Raw genomic sequence first — 17,619 nt, 5'->3', positions numbered from 1 at the left:
CACATATCCACCCACGCACTGACAGACAGGCCTCGGCTATGTGCGGTCTCAGTGGAGCTCTGATGGCCTTTGTGAGGCAGCCATGCTGGAGGCAACAGGCCCGGCTTAGTGCTCCACTGTGACATGCTGGCTTCGTTATTTCTCCATTCAGCGGAGGATTTGGTGTCATCCTTCCTCCTCTGCGTGAAAAATGAAATCAGGCTTTGTGAGCATTTTTTCCAGTGAGACACTAACATGAGGAGATTTATTTAAAAAAAAAGACTAAAAAGAATATGCATTCAAATTTATCAGTATGCAGCACAACTTGATACTGGGTGAGGCTAACTGCCTTTTGTGGTCCAGACTTGTTTTGAAGCTACAGTGTGCTGATCCTGTATCGTTTCTTTCCGGTATGAAATGTAAAATGTCTGTTGATCAAACATGTTGTTTGGACCGGATTCTCTGGATTAGCTTGTAACCCAAGTTGTATGAAAATTCTTGCAACATTTTATAATAATAGCTAATGCCTGGTCTAATCAAATGCATTCAACAGTGTAAACCTGTATTTTTTGTTTTGCTTTTGGGGTTTTTTTTTCCTGCAACCAAGTTTGCACCAGCAGAAATGTTCACCTCAACACTAGAAACCAACGGGTGACATGGTAGTCGCAACGTCCAACTTTTATACTGTCTATAATCTCAACATACTCTAATATTCAATTTAATTTACCGTAATTCAGTTTCATTTATATAGCCTAAATTCACAACGTCAGTCACCTCAAGGCACTTTTATAATACAGAAAAGCAACAATAATAAAGAAAACCACACATACCAGATGAACACCTGTAAGCAAGCACTTGGTGAAGGTGGGAAGGCAAAACTCCCTTTTAACAGGAAGTAGCCTCCTGTAGAACCAGACTCAGGAAGGGCCAGCCATCGGCTGCGACTGGTTGAGGGTGAGGAAATGCCCAACTTTTAGGTAGGATAAACATGTTTACAGCCTGATAGAAACAGTTGTTTCGGTCTCTAGCTAATTTTTCCTTGTATAAACACCATACAGAGGGAAACCTGTGTGCCTGTTTATGTTGCATTTAAGTTTGAAAGTGAGTGACAGACACGTGCTGTCACATAGAGACTGACTGTCTGAAAGACGGTTGCAAAAGTTGACTCTGCACTTTTTTTAATCTGGTAAGTGTATCACAGGATTTCTTGAGACGTACTAGTAGACATCTTGATCGAACGAACAGTGATTGCTCAACTGAGTTGGTGCTGTTGGAATAATGTTTTGCTTTTTTTTCTTAAATGTCATTTAATAGCTTTAAACAACATTTAGTGACACTGTAATCGGTTACAAAGCAAACATGCTGACCGTAAGACACATTTACTCTTCTGTGATAAGAGGTCACACAATGTGAGTCACGTATTAGCAAGTAGCGAGTGTAAAGAACTGTTGGTTTCTTGGTTCAGTGCACTCTACACCCAGCATTTAGTGGGTGTAGAGTCATAACATCTTGCATAGACACAAATAATCTCTATGTGAGACGTAGCTATTGTTGCACCCTTTGAATTTAGTGATGGTGTTAGCATTTATGTTTAACTGACCTAACCGCTTACGGCTTACGTTTCAACTAAAGACCTAGGCCAACAAAGTGCATAAAAGCTGCCAAACATCTATTGTGGCTTTTTTGTCTCTGGCTCATTCTGACCAAACATGAACAAAAACACTAATTACTTTGGGTATTTTTAATGGTTCCATACAAATTGAGTTCACAGCTGACAGTCGTGAGGTCGACGACTCTCTTAGGCTACGTTCACACTGCAGGTCTTAATGCTCAATTCTGATTTTTTGATCAAATCCGATTTTTTTGTCTACTTGTTCACACTACAAATAAAATCTGACAGCAAAAGCGCTTTAGTGTGAATCCTCAAAGTGGCCCACATGCACAAAAGAAGACATCACACAACGCGCTCTGTTTAGACCCAGACCAAACAGTATTGTTTGACTGATGGCCCTTAATATAAAGACTTGTTTCGGACTTTACGTTTCCCAATTTTGCTTTAAGTTATAAAGTTATTTTGTTATTTACATACGACCTAATAATTATCCTTATTGCTGTTTTAGAGAGGAGCGGTGCTTCAAAGGATAGTTGCAGATTTCTGTCAGAATCTGCAGATTATACAGTACAAATAAAATGTTGACGTTTCCCATACTGTCTTCCCAACAGTTTCACTGGATGGCCAGGAAGCGTTCACGATGTCTTCTCGGGCGCTTCTTCGGTGCTGATAATTGGCGTCTGTCTTGTGTCAGTGACATACAAGACGGATTTAATGCGACATGACCGTTCAAACAGCAGTCGCTTTTAAAACATCAGATATGTATCGGATTCTGTACCACATACGAAAGTGACCCAGATCGGATTTGTGCTGTTCACACTGTCATACCATGATCGCATATGGGTCGCATAGGGTCAAAAAAGTCGGATTTGATGCGCTTTCGCCTGCAGTGTGAACGTAGCCTTACTCGGCCTTTCTCTCTGCCTGTCTGGAGGAGGGGCGGTTTGTTAGCAACACCGTCAGCACCTGTGCCCAGTGTGCTAGAGCGCTACAAAAGCCCTCACTGCCGTGGATCTTTGTAGATCCTACGACATAACCTACGTAAGAGGCCGCCTCCCTCACCAGCATTCACACTTTTCTGTGGTGTTTCATGTGTCAATTACATCATGGTTGAGTTGCGGTGTTTCGTACACGGTGCCAGCCACGATAGAAACAACTAAAATGCCGGGATTTTTTTTTCCTCCTGGGTCCACAGTTTTTGTTTTGGTCAGAGGCAAACAAATTTACCCTTCAAGTTTTTCCACTTTTTTATACCAGAGGTTTGCTGACATCTGTGAGTCTTTAAATTGAGGCAACGATTGTTATTCTCTCACTGATAAATTCAATGCATGGGTTATGCTGTAGGGTTTCAGAGGGGTTTGCAGTTGTGACGTACCTTTGGATTTAACACTGAAGTATAAATTACCCCTGTTAGAGCTCTGCTGCTGTGTGGGCCTCTTCTCTTTTGGATGTTGGCTGCTGTTTGGTTTCATTCACCATCTCCTCACTCATACACTCACTTATACCACTGACAGCACTGACTACACAAGCCATACTGTTCTTATGCTTCCTGACATGAAATAAACTGTTTATTAATTAGCATTTTGTGCATGTGTCTCCCTTGTTGTCATGCCCTGTTTGTGACACTTGGAAGTCTCCACTACCCTCCTTGTGCTCCACTTAAATTTAGCTTTAAGCAGCTCAGGAGTTGAGTGGCATGTTTTCCTCTTCAGGGTAACATGCCTTTATGTTCTTGCTGAGACCGTTCAGTACTAAGTAACTCGACTCTGCTGAAAACAGTGCTCATATATACTTGATGCCCTCAACACCTACAGGAACTACACACAAAATACTAAACAGCCTCAGCTTCAGGTGCTAACCTTGCCAAATCTTCTCATTATGATGTGACACAATAAGAAGATTTTATTGATACTAGTACTGAGTCACTTTTTACATCCCAATCAGTCCTCCCTGGGGAAAAGAAGTCGGGTTGGCACAGGCCTACACACATCTTCAGTGACAGTGCAACTGTTTTTATAATCACTGACTCAGAATGTAGAGTAGATACAGATTAGAAAAAAAGCTTGCATGGTGCTTGATGTCAATGCACAACTGAAACAAGCACACCGCTGCTCAACTAAGATGAATAGACAAGCCTCAGGGGGCACGATTTGGATGATTTGATCAATTCTTACCCGTTCTTAAATGAAGCTGGTTCTTAATTTCCATCCTACTTATACATGAGCCTGACAGCAGGGTGATTACTTACTAGTCCATTAGCTTTTTAGGCTATTTCTCTGAAATCAGACAGCCTAAATGCTTGTGTTAAGTCGATTAACTTCCTGGTATTGATGGTGTTATTAACTGCTGTGTTTTGATTTAAATAATTGTATCATTTCCTGGTTCTTTGCCAGTTTGTAGTTTGACTGATCATTTCCTATTAACAGTCCGCATTAGGCATCAAGCCACTTACTACAGCAGTATAAGTAGAAAGACATTTAGGTTTAAGATTTCAGGAGAATAATGAAGCACAATAGGTTACTTTCCACTCACTACAGTGTCAGTGCACCTGTACTCTGTGGCCTAAAAATTGTGCAAAACTAGGATAGGGTTTTGAGGGTAAGATTCCAGACCTGGCATATGCCAGATGGAGGAAAGACGCAAAACCCCTGGCACTATCTGTGACTATGTTATTTTCAACAGAAAAACACACCATACAGTGCGAAACAGGCTACTTAAAATACGTAAATGATGTCTAGAAGCATAAGAAGGCTAAGTGTGGGATTATGTAAGAAATATTTATCATGTCATCAAAACCTGAACATGAGTAAATTAGGGCAGATCCTCCTACTCTCAACACACACATGCACACACAGTTTCACTCCGCATGACCGAGTACCTGCATGATATAAGTGACAACATGCTTTGTGTTTTTATTTCCATGTTGCGCTCAGAGCTTTCGTGTAACTGAAAGACAGGCAGCATCAGAAACGCCAGCCTACAGCACTGATGACCTCTCACTCTTCTGCCTACCGTGTGGCGTGCTAATATTGACATGACTACTTCAAAACTTGCGATAAAGGACATCTGATTTTTTTTTCTTTAAACTGTTATACTCTTTAGATCAGAGGAACAGTCAACAAAACATGTAGCTGGTGATCAATACCCAAAGATCTTCGTCGCCCACTAATCATGGAGTGGTTGGTTTGATCCCCAGTCCAAGTGCCAAATTTTAAAAACTGCCCCACATATGTCATCAGAGTATGGAAAAAGGTGTGCAATATTTACATTTTTTTTGTCATCATGTCAGAAAAACAGAAAAGTGTCCTTTTTTAAGCTTCCTGTTAAATAGGTCAGAGCAGGAACTTTAAATATCTCCCGTCCAGTCTTTTATGAACACTTTCTGCTCTTCAAGCACTTTTTAATACAGTTAAATCCTGTATAAACATCTAATATTTCTGTGCTGACCTTGTTTCCTTTCATTGTTTGCTCTTCTGCAGCTGACCCAAATGTCTGTGTCCTCTAATGCTTGCCTTGGTTACACAATGCCAGTGAAAACAACTTTAGCTGTTCAGTGATATCCAGCAAGGGCATAAAAGTCTCAGAGATATGATAGACGCGTGAGATGCGTCTGCCTTATCAGCAGGCAGACCTAATTGCAGTTATGCTGTAGCTGTTTCCGCTGTCCACAGAGTGCTGTATTTGTTCTTGTATTATGGTGTTAGGAGAATAAAATGCTAATTCATCTTCTAAAATGGGTATGTAGGATTCCCAGTGGTGAAATGTTAGTGGTAATGAGCAGAACCTATTTGAAGGTAAGAATTATAGCTGTCTGAGGACCGTAAATGCCAAACTAGTTTAGATGCAATTTTTGAACTGTGCTCAACACACTTTGTCCAAACGATTATAGTCTGGGAGCAAACATGAAGGCTGAGGAAAATCCAAAACAGTTATTAGTACAAATGTATAAAGACCCAAAGTCCTGGTCTACTTCTTAACCTCTGTGCACATAGTGTCGCAAGAGTCTTGGCCATACACACACTGCCTACCTGTTTTGTTTTTCACTGCTGATACATCCTGGTTGTTCCTGTGCTCATAATAACATCATGGTCTAATTTTACTATTAAGTCCAGGAGCAGATATGAGCTGAAAGCATACTTAAAAAAAATCTCTTTATTCAATGTCCTCAGTGGTAAAATGACATACTGGCTCTATAAAGCATAATGCTGTAATATATAATCAGAACAAACACATCACTAATTCAATTCGTCCAGAAGACTAGATCTAGGCCACAGCGTTCCTGCCAACCACCGTGTACCTCGATTTCAGTTTTTTGGGAAATATTACCGCAATCCAGGAAAATAAAGCACAACGCCACAGAAAAGCAAGAAGTACCATTTAAATCTGAGCACTAGTAGTTCAGCAAGATGCTGTCGCCATGGCAGCTTGGTCTGATTAAGCATTAAAATCTGGATGTAAAGCGCTGATAACTATATGCACCAACTTTGGACTGGGATAAACGTGGGCTAAGAAAAAGGGTTGAGTTTCAGCTGATGAGTTGAAGCTACTTTCAGTTGCTCCCTGAATTTGTCCAGAAGAAGAACAGGTCTAAGCCACAGCAGGTCGCTCCATATGTTTGATTTGGCAGATTTTCAGGTTGGCAGTCCTTCCTGACTCAACCGGGCAAACCACTGCACTATGGAGCCACGTACCCCATGGAATCATGGTCAATATTTTAATGTTTAACATTTTAAAGATGTTTAAAATGAATACAAGTTGAGTTTAGGTATATGATAAAATGTGCTATATATAATTAAGAATGCAATACACAGGTATATGGGTTAGCTTCTTTTTAAAACAAAACATCATTCAGGTTTCAGCGTCACATGAAGAGCAAATAACTGCTGATTCTTATTCTTCCTGTCTTGCTTGTGAATAGTGTAGTCTTCATGGAGACGGACATGCAGCGCAAACATTTATCTTTCTGTAGCCAAGTAACACCCTCCCTCCCACTGTCTCCACATACACATGAGGTTTGCTGGCTGAGTTTGCTTAACCTGCTTGAACTGCAGCATTTTCTCAGGACTCGGCTTCATCTCGGGGCTTTATCTACCACAAAACCCAAGCCGACCAGGCGGTGGAAAATTCCTTAAACCCAAACGTGACAGAAGGCTTTTATCGACAGGGTGTGAAACATGGCAATCAAAGAAAAAAGGAAAACCAAAAGCTTTTAATCTGCAAAATCTGGGACATGCAATAATCCCAGGTCAGTCTCTCTTGCTATAGGTCTCTGATTTTTGTCATGCACACACATTCACATTCTGCTCTTCAAATGGGAACTTGAATTACTTTTGTGTGTGTGTCTGTGTTTTAATTATTAAGAGAGAAGCTAAGAGAAGTTTTCACAGATTTATTGCGCTGGGTTTGGGCCAGAATAGGCGAGAGAACTGCTGTTGGCCGTTACTGTTCTCAGCACATACATATGAGTGCGAAGCCCCTCTGCAGGAGGCCTCTCACATCCCTGCAGCCAGCATGAAAACAGATTGTTTATATATTCTGCGGGGCTAAATATTGCAGAAAACGTGTGGATATAAAATGGAAGGATGCCACCGTCGTTCCTTCAAGTGCCCAATAACTAAAGTGAAAGTTAAAGGCTCCCTATAAAAGTAAAAATGTATCGATAACGTCTTAAACAATGATTTACTCATGAAACAAGCTCCTTTTTGCTATTTTTTTTAGTGTAATATAATTATAATGTTTAAGTATCAATCAATCAACACAGACATTAACATTTCCTTTGTTTTGTTTTGGTTTTTTGGTTTTTTTCAAATGGGCATTGGCAGCGTTCTCAAAGTCACGTACAGCGGGGCGAGTCCTCCTACAGCGGGGCCTTTCCTTCTCAATGAAACGTTCACAAAAGGCAAGATGAAAGATAAATCCAGCAAAAAGGGCGGAAACAGAGCAAAATGAAATAAATGCTGACTTACTGCGTTCCCATTCTGTTTCACACATCACGCCCGTTTGGTGGGAGTGTGTGCCAGTGGAAAGCAAGTAGCCTCTGACACCTTAGCCTTACTTTTGGATGGTATCCACTTTGTCACACACTATGTTCTAGGAAGGCATCAGAGTGTGTGTGTGCAGGCATACAGCGTGACATAGCACAATACCCGGTCCCTAGCCAAAACACAGAGGGTGGGACCCACACCCTGGCTGTGTGGTAAGTGTCACATAGAACTCTCCAGAGGACGTGATTGTAAACACTTGCTAAACGGATAGGGCCCCCTGCCTCCCCTCCTCCAGTGTGCCCGCTTTTCCTATACTGGCACCACGGCTGAATTGAAAGGAAGTGCAACATCACACGTAATTATCTGCGTATACGCTGCACCACTGATCAGATGATTAGCATGGAAAGATATTATTATATAATCTTAATTGTAGTGGAGGTCACATCCCTCAGGTTTAGTTACCTGCTATGTAAAGTTTCTGGTACCCAGAATTTACCTTTCTAAGTTTCTATTAGTATTATTTTATATATCAAAGAGAAAGCATGGATTAGATGTCATAGATGGAGCTTTGGTTCTGTCTCTCCTCTTTTGCTCCTACCTGGCAGCTCTGTAGTCAACATGCTTTGCCCAATACTATCCCTCCCTGCCGATGTCAAAACCAACGCTGTCTCTCTAACTTTGTGTCCAAAACTTTCCTTTGAATGGTTGACCACCAGGTATTTAAACTTATCCACCATCATTGCCTCTACTCTTTGCAGCCTCTCCTTTCCACCCACCTCACTCTCATTCACACACACATCTATTCTGCCTTGCCTCTATTTACTTTCAGACTCTTATTTCAGCATGTGTTACATTCAAATTCTGGAAACTTATTGGATGTACTGCTGTGGAACTTTAAAATTTAATCACAGTGCTGATCATCTCCCTTTTGCTGATTTAATCACCCTCAGTTATACAACAGTTGGGTCTATATAGTGAATTAATAGATGTAAGCACAATGACATGAGTGAACACGATAAACTATATTGCCAAAAGTATTCACTTTGCTGCTTTCAAACATGAACTTGGGTGACATCTCATTCTTAGTCCATAGGGTTTAGTATAATGTTGGCCCACCTTTTGCAGCAACAACTCTTCCGAGAAGACTTTCCTGTCCTCTAATTCATCGCAGAGGTTGCGGTCAGGACTCATCTATGTCTTTATGGACCTTTATGGAAACCCATTACATGAAGTGTTCTACACACTGTTCTTGAGCTAATCTTAAGGCCACAGTAAGTTTGGAGCTCTGCAGCGATTGACTCTGCAGAAAGTTATTGACCTCTGTACACTACTGACCCCACTCTATGATTTTTTTTTTCTCCTGAAAGCAGCCACGGAAGGAATTGGAACACCTGAATGTAATGATTTGCATGGGTGACTGAATACTTCTGGCAGTATATTGTATATTTTGATACCTTTCCAGAGGTATTTGTACCTTTGGAGAACCGCCTGTGCTAGCAGAAGCAGCTGGGATCATTTCCATAAAAGAAAATCATGCCAAACAGAACGTTTGGCGTTTATCTGACAATCATTAGTGAGATGCTTGCAGTAGCCTCGCCCATATTCAACTGACGTCAGTGCCTCCAACTTTGGACCCAGCAGTTTCGTGGTGCACAGCAGATAAACTGAAATACATTTGCCATGTGACATGCAGCAGCCAGTTAAATATTTAGTGTAGTACAATATTTCACATTCCCTTCGCTGTAAAAGAGTATCAGTATTCATCTTTGTCTCATAATCCTTTAAAAAATGTAAAAACACACACACAGAGTACAGGTAGAGCACCAAACAGCAATCGTCTCCATCAGCCCACTTCTATCTTCAAACACGTTGTCCAACAACCCCACAGGAGAGTCTACTCATCATTTACTCACCTCTCCTACGTCAGCAGCTAAGAGATAAAAACACGTCTGTGTCAAACAGTTACTTATGAGTATGTTTGCATACCTTGAGGTTTGAACGGTTTAGAAAAATAAAGACCAATGATGTCACAAATGTACAAGAGACAACAAGTTTGTTAGTAAAACTGTTTCTAACAGTTCGATCAGACCAAAAATGCAGCATTTTTACAGACCGTGTTACAGATTTTATCAAGACAATGACATCATTGAAAGTAAAGATTAAAAACAAACTGAACTCCACAACCTGCCATCATAACACACTGTTCTGACGAGATTCAGCTACACGTATTCAGTCACTGAGTTTTTCAGCCTGAAGCACATGGATACCTAAATGTGAATAACAAGATGACTGCATTTTTCCCTTCTTTTTAAATATCTTTATGTCATCATGCAGGAAGCATGACAAACTGTTTTTGAGGAAATGGCGGTTCCTATATTTACAAATTGTACTGTTAAGTTTTGGTTGGCTATAGTGCACACAGACACAGATTATTTCTGAAGCTCAAGATCCGTTTTTGTTGTTTTCATTTGCAAATTTAGGCTTGTTGACAATTCATCCATAAATAATGAACATAAACTGCAATTTCAGCAACTTTATTGGCAAATGGTAGCAAATTTATATTGGATTTGATTGTTTTCTTATATTTGTTGCTCCAGACATTTTTGACTTTTCTATTCTACAAATAAACAAACTTTCCTCTCTCAGTGCTTGATAGTGATACTCTTCACCTCTGTGAAGAAGTGATAGGAATCTTTTCCTCCCTCCCTTCCCACACCAGAGTTCTTCATTCCTCCAAATGGGAGGTTCAGATCTCTCACCAGCCAGCAGTTGGTCCACACCAGACCTGCTTGCAGCCGCTGGGCCACCCTGTGAACCTTCCCCACATCCTTGGACCACACTGTGGCTGACAGACCGTAACGTACACCATTGCCCCTGGCAACAGCTTCATCCTCAGTATCAAAGGGGCTGATGCAGGTGACGGGACCAAAGATCTCCTCCTGCATGACACGGGAGCTGTCAGATATGCCTGTGATGACTGTCGTCGGCATGAAGTATCCAGACTTGTTGCGCTGCGGGAGGTCCAGCTGGTCGAGCCCCTCACCGCAGTGAATTATGCCACCTTCTGATTTGGCCAGGGCTATATAGCTACGAACCTTTGGATTTAAAAGGAGACATTTCAAACTATAGCATATCAGAAATTGAAACAACAAGTGTTCAGTCACATTCTGCATTACATATAAGCACCTTCTCTAGGTGTTCTTTACTGATGAGTGCTCCATTTTTGCTGCTGGGGTCAGAGGGGACACCAGTCTTCCACTTCTTAGCCGCAGCCACAAACCTTTCCAGGAACTCCGAGTAAATACTCCTCTCTACATAAATCCTGCTGGTACACAGGCAGATTTCTCCCTAAGAGGAGAAGAAATGGAGAAGATAAAAATGGAGGACTTCAGAAAGTTGTTTTTTGACAACCCACCTTAAGACAAAAAGTTGGGCTGTGATTGCCCCCTTGTGGACAAACTATGTTATTACACCCTCAACACATACAGAAGCTCCTGTTACAGATAATCACCTTCATTTCATTTGCATTAAGAAGTTCAATGAAGCAAATTTGAAAAAAAAAAAAACCCTGTTAAGTATGTATTAAAAATGGACCTTCTGGGCTTTATTTTACAGGTTTTTTTTGCGCACCGGCAATTTATACATATCAAATCAAACTTATCATGTTAGGTTGTCACGGATTCTGCACTCTAACGTATATTTAAAACACCCACCGTCACATTTCAAAAAAAAGATTAACTTTAACACTTCTAAACTGACAACAAACATTTCCAGCTATGATCTGGAGAGCATGAGATTAATAACCTTGTAATAAAGAAATGATTTCTTGAACTTTTCGTTCTGTAAAAATGTGCTTCATTGCTGCACATTTCCCAACAAATTTCCAGTTAAAATAACAATCTGTGGACACAGAAGCTCTAAAGACTCTCGGGCAGCTGTCCTGTCAGTGTAAAATTGAGTTTATAATATATAAAAGCCAAAACTAAAAGTGATGGTACCCATAAATAAAATAAATAAAGCTAAACAGTCCTAAAGAAAAAAAATCCTCAGTCACATTTTGTCTTCACCTGATTGAGAAAGCTGGATCGGACGGTGGTCTCGATGCACTGGTCTAAGTCTGCGTCAGCAAAAATAATGGCTGGGTTTTTGCCTCCCAGCTCCAGTGAGAGCTTCTTACAGTAGGGGGCGCTCCGCTCGGTAATGCGCTGGGCAGTGGCTGTGGACCCAGTGAAGGAGACTAAAGGGACCTCAGGGTGACTAACAAGCGCGTCACCAGCTCTTGGACCACTGCCAAATACGATGTTGATGACACCGGCAGGAACACCTAAAGAGATGAAGATGATTGCAGACCACTGATTAATTTCTCACTACAGTGGTCCCTCGCTGTAACGCGGTTCACCTGTCGCAGCCTCGCTGTTTTTTTGTGCAACTTTCCTTTTTTTTTTTTTTTTTAACAGCGCATTGCGTTCTGCGTCCTGATTGGCTGAAGACAATTTCAATCAATCTCGTGCCTTGTCTCCTGTGCAGTACAGAATGCGCTAGCAGTGTGACTCTGAAGTGCTGTACTTTATGTCTCTGACGTTTTCTCCCCAACAAACACAAAAATGTCGACGAAACGTTTTGCACGGTTTCATTCTATAATACTGGACTTATTTTTCTACGAAGGTTTGAACTTTGAGACTGTTTAAACAAGAGAGAAAAGTGTGAAAATGTTCGTACCTGTCTGAGAAAAGTGTATAAAGTGTGTAGTGAGGGGGTTTACAGCCTCAAAGCATCTATAATAATTGTAAAAAATAAAGTTGGCTACTTCGCGGATTTCACCTACCGCGGGTTATTTTTGGAACGTAACTCCCGCGATAAACGAGGGACCACTGTACTCATATCTGTTCATTATGTGCAGATTTATTTATTTTTTTAAAATACCTTAATCTGTTATGTTTTTTTGCTTTGCTTTAACTCCATCTGCATGACATTGCACTGTGGGTCCTGTAGTCCTACCTGCTTGCTGCATCAACTTGCACAGCATCCAGGCGGTCACAGAGGTCACCTCGCTGGGTTTGGCCACCACTGTGTTGCCTGCAGCGATTGCAGGTGCAATCTTCCAGGTCAGAAGGTACAGGGGCAGATTCCAGGGACTGATCAAACCAGCTAAAAAACACACCAAAAGCCATTTAAGAGCACATACACAGGACAAATGGATCATCTGAAGGTTTCACTGCAAGCAGCCTAAGCGCTCACCCACTCCCACGGGGCAGCGGACAGTGTAGTTCAGGCAGCCCATGTGGTCCATTGGGCTGCAGTCGGTGGTGTGGTGAAGCATGGATGTCGAAAAGAAGCGGAAGTTGTACGCTGCCCGGGGAATATCCACAGTCCGTGCAGCTGTTATCGTTTTACCTACAAAGATTCTGAAGTGAGCATCACTAAGGGCAAATGAAGCAGTTGCTTACACATTTTTGAGACAGAGTACAAGATTAGACATTCATGAATCAGTATTTGATTAATAAAAAGTGATTTCTGAGCCACTCATTTCTATTCCTGCATTAGTGACCTGATTTCTAAGGTGGCAACATATAAGACAGTCTAAGCAACCTTGGTCTTTGGACTCAGCTTGTGCAAACTCCTCAAGGTTGGCCTCAATCAGGTCAGCCAGTTTGTGGAGGATCTTCGCTCGCTGCTCTGGGCTGCGTGCGGACCATTCGGGGAACGCTTCTTTAGCTGCTGCCACTGCTGCATCCACCTGCAGGCATGAGATGAGGTATAAGCAAACTGCACAATTAAGCACTATCACGTCCAAGAATAGAGCTTGATTCCACTTTGAGAGAATACGCAGGATTGTTTAAGTGACATTTTATTGATACACTCTTAAAATCTTAAAAAGCTGATCCTTTATATTTATTTCTAAGGAGTTCAGAGGACTTAAGAATATTGTTAACTACAATAATATGTACACGGATGCATTTCAACAAAACACTATATTTTTGAAGAAGGTCAAACATGAACAGCTGAAGTTAACTGATGTGTTTAATGATTACTTGATTGCTTGCTCTGCAAAGCTCAAAGGTAGCTTTTTCTGAAACCACATTTTATGCAACGCACTAACCTGAAACCTCAAACCTCATTCAGAAAGTTCGTTCTGTTCATCTCTTCAGTCCCTGACACGGAAGAAGTCCCTCGGATGTGTGACAAAAATTTCTCCTAGTGATAATGCAATGTCTAGATGAACACAATAAACTTTCTGGGACTTTCCTACCTGGATGATTGAGCATGCATCAAAACACATACACTAAAATGTACTAATATTGCTGAGTCAAAGGCCTTTAAATCTGACAACAGGATTTGTAATAACAAGCAATCCAACTCAATGCAAAAAATATTCTTGTGCAAATGTTGTGATATTGCAGCTTAGAGCAGAAAAAAGAAATTGTATTTAAATAAGACTTCTGCAGCAGCTCTGCAGAAAGCTGTCAGTCCAGCCTAATGCAAACACACAGCAGGACTTATACAAACATGTCTAAACATATGCAATGATTCATTCAAATATCAACCTCTTGGTTTTGCAGATGGTTTTAAGTAATTTGATCCCCACCTCCTCCTTGCCACTGTCCGGCACTTTGCAGTAGACCTCGCCAGTTGACGGGTCGTAGGAGTCGATGTAACTCCGACAAGAGACGAACTTTCCCCCGATGTAGTTCTCCAGAACCAAAAGTGAGCGCTCTTCTGAAGTTTTCGACATGCTTGTTAATTACAGGCGCCAAAGTAACACCAGTTCACTTCTCAGAGAAAACGACGACTGCATGTACTGCTAACCTGACAAACACTGGGCCTCCAAAGGAGGGGCTTACTCTCTGATGATCCTATTGCCTAACTCTTTATCAGACCTTATTCACACAGATCTTTGAGCCTGAAAGAATAAACACTTTTTCTACACACAGTATCTTAAAGAGAACCTTAATTAATATCATGGCAATATGTCTGCTCACCACAAAGTTCAGATAGTTAAGATAAATGTGGCTTTCCAGTGTTCATAGACAATATTCAAACACCTGAGTGACTTTAGGTGTGTTTAGAAAAACTGCAGAGGTCTGAAAAGTTTTATATTTATTCTCACAGGCTGCTTATAATATCATAAAACTGGGTGAACGACTCCTGCTGGTGGTTAAATAATGAGGTGAAGCCGTTTTGTTTCAGAAAGACAAACACAAATGTCAGGTATGTGTCGCATGACACTATTTACTTGTCTATAAGTTTAAATGGACATTGCATGCATGGCCTCACAATCTTGGATGGGCCTTGGAGGTCCAGCGCAGCCGAGTGATGTCGCTGTACCCCCTTAGCTGAATTCTACTGATATACTTCAACTATAAATTACACTAATTCATACTTTTTGGTCATAAAAAAATGTAAACATCCACACCCCTCATAGGTTTTTGCAGCGCTAGCTCAATTAGATCATTCAGTTCACAGTTTAGTGCATAGGGCTTCTGAGGCAATCATGTAACCGGTATGACTGAGGAGGAGACCAAGAGGATGGATCTATGCAGGTCAGGCTTTGGGAAATACCCTTCATGTCTCTTTGAAACTAAAAAGAGGTCATTCATCAGCTTGTGTAGCTCTAAAGCATGACCCTACTCGCAAATAGCAAAGCAAAAGGAAATGTGTTGGTTCACAGTCAGCCGCCAAGTCCAAACAGTGAGTTTAGTGATACTTTTGCACCTGGAGAACAGACGTCTCTGCTGTTTTGCCTTACAGACTGACATTTTTGCACCTTTATAACTGTGGCTATATTTCTGTGACTGTACAATGCGTACATGGTTGTAATCCAACACTGCTAATATCTGAACCTCAATGAACTATGTGGTTTTTTTTAAACAAAAACAAAAAACATTAACATAATTTACAGCACCTAAAGTGCTTTCAACTGTATTTGTGTACACAACTCCTTGAGGAAGTGCTGATTCAAAGGTGACTGCCCACGAAGCCATTACATTACTCATCCACTTACAGAGAACGTGATTCACTATTATGATATGAGCCAACAAACTCATACCACTAACAAAAGTTCTCATCGTTTTCCTACTCCTGGTTTTTTTTTTTTTTTGGTTTTTTTTTTTTGCAGCACATATATTTTCCTGTAAGGCGAGTAGCGTGTCTGCGTAATGACCACTAACATCCTGTGGCAACTAAGCAACTTTCACGCTGAGTTGCTCACTAGTGCAGGATTTCTTCCTGAGGCCTGTGAATGACTTAAAGATCACTTACTGACATGGACACCAGTTCCATAAAGTTAAATCCCAAAGCATACATATACAGTTTCCACCTATGTAGTTCATTATAATATTTATGTACATTCATTTATATTAATGTAAGTATCCAATCATCCAGTGGCAGCACCTTGTACAGTTATTCACGTAGGCATGATCAAAACAACCTGCTGAAGTTGACTGAGCATCAGGATGGGGAAGAAAAGGGATTTAAGTAACTTTAAATAGGGCATGATTGTTGGTGCCAGACATGCTGGTTTGAGTATTCCAGAAACTGCTGATCTCCAGGGTTTACAAAGGATGGCCTGATAGAGAAAATATCCAAAGCAGCAGCTCTTTGGGTGAAAATGTCTTGTTGATGTTTATGACAATAACTCAACTACTTGTTACAATCAAAGTCTGCAGAAAAGAATCTCTGAACTTGCACATTGAACCTTGAAGCAGCTGGGCTGCAGCAGCGGACCACACCGGGTTCTAATCCTGACAGCACTGTTTAAAACCCCACAGCCTATCCCAGAATTGTTGCTGATCATGTCTATCTCTTTATAATCACAACGTACACATCTTGTGCTGGCTGCTTCAAGCAAGATAACAACTAACAGGTTTTGCAATAGAGCATCTTTGGGATGTGGAGGAATGGGATTTGCATTACAGATTTGCAACTGATAAATCTGCAGCAACTGTGTGATGCTATCATGTCATTACGGTCTATAAGCTGGCAACAATCACAAGAAAATGTAACAGAATGAACTAAAAGAAGATACTAAGAAGTTACATGGTCATGGCCCACATGCATTTGTTAACGCAGTGACAAAAACTGCTGAACGATATAATGAATCATTGTGTTTGTTTTTGGAGAATTCCTGTATACTCGCTCTACAGGACACGTTCGTCCTTTCATATTTCATCTCTTCAGCCGTTTTACCTCAGGGTACGTCACATTAGCAACGAACCTACGCAAAAAAAACAACCACTATATTTCTGTTTTTTCCAAAGAGAAAAGGAGAATGGAAACTTAATTCTCATTGAACTTTCACCCTAAATTGTGTGCAATTAGAGGTGACAATGAGTAGGTTGTTTTTCAACATGCGTCAGAGCTTAAAGAAAAAAAAAAGTGTGTGTGTGTGTGTGGGGGGGGGGGGGCACCATTGTGAGCATTTTGTAAAATTATTTCACATTATTAAGCCGGCATTTACATTCTAGCTGTGACACTGTCAGGACAAAAGCCAAGCTTTGTTCAACTTCACATGCAACACTTTTACTGAAGATGGCCCTTCCAGAAAGGTTTGTTTTTCTTGGCTTATGGGATTATAATAACGAAGAGTCACTAGATGAAAGGATTTTCTCAGATGCAGAAATCAAAACTCAAACCACAAGTTGCTGATGTCATGTTCATTTTGCATTTTTTCTTGTTTTTTTTTTTTTTTGCACAGAAATGATACAACTCTTTGAACCCCAAACTGCACTCAGATGAGCCTTTGTTTAAAAAAAGAAAAAGAAATAAAGAGGGAAATCAAATCAGGTCTTCAAACAACATCTTTCTGCTGATTTGCAGAAGAAAATCAGCTATAACTCCATTATCGTTTCACCATAAATGAGAAATGCCTTCTCCAAGTGGAAATGATGGTTTTCACTTTTTTTGTTCTTAAACTACTCCACCCTGGTTAGAGTAAACATTTGAATGCATTAAACTTCATCCCTTCAGTTATTGAACTTAAAATTAAAAAATAGTTCTAGTTTAAAAAAAAGATACTATTTTGCCCTTTAGAGTCCCACATCACGT

The 17,619-nt window shown here is 40.7% G+C and overlaps 1 protein-coding gene across 1 annotated transcript; it reads right to left on the bottom strand.

Moving 5' to 3' along the window:
* Positions 1-10,167: 10,167 nt before the first annotated feature.
* aldh8a1 (aldehyde dehydrogenase 8 family, member A1) lies at positions 10,168-14,400 on the bottom strand. The gene is made up of 7 exons (XM_063495820.2): positions 14,162-14,400; positions 13,165-13,312; positions 12,814-12,969; positions 12,574-12,723; positions 11,643-11,899; positions 10,762-10,923; positions 10,168-10,670 (listed from the first exon to the last, which is right to left on the bottom strand). Exons 1-7 carry the CDS (start codon positions 14,306-14,308, stop codon positions 10,218-10,220), a joined length of 1,473 nt encoding a protein of 490 aa, XP_063351890.1. The 5' UTR covers positions 14,309-14,400; the 3' UTR covers positions 10,168-10,217.
* Positions 14,401-17,619: the final 3,219 nt, after the last annotated feature.

The sequence above is a fragment of the Pelmatolapia mariae genome, linkage group LG15 (genome assembly GCF_036321145.2).
Source record: "Pelmatolapia mariae isolate MD_Pm_ZW linkage group LG15, Pm_UMD_F_2, whole genome shotgun sequence".
NCBI classification, from domain to species: Eukaryota; Metazoa; Chordata; class Actinopteri; order Cichliformes; family Cichlidae; genus Pelmatolapia; species Pelmatolapia mariae.
Note: the sequence above shows the minus strand (reverse complement) of the source record. Positions and strands in the feature narration are given on the sequence as shown.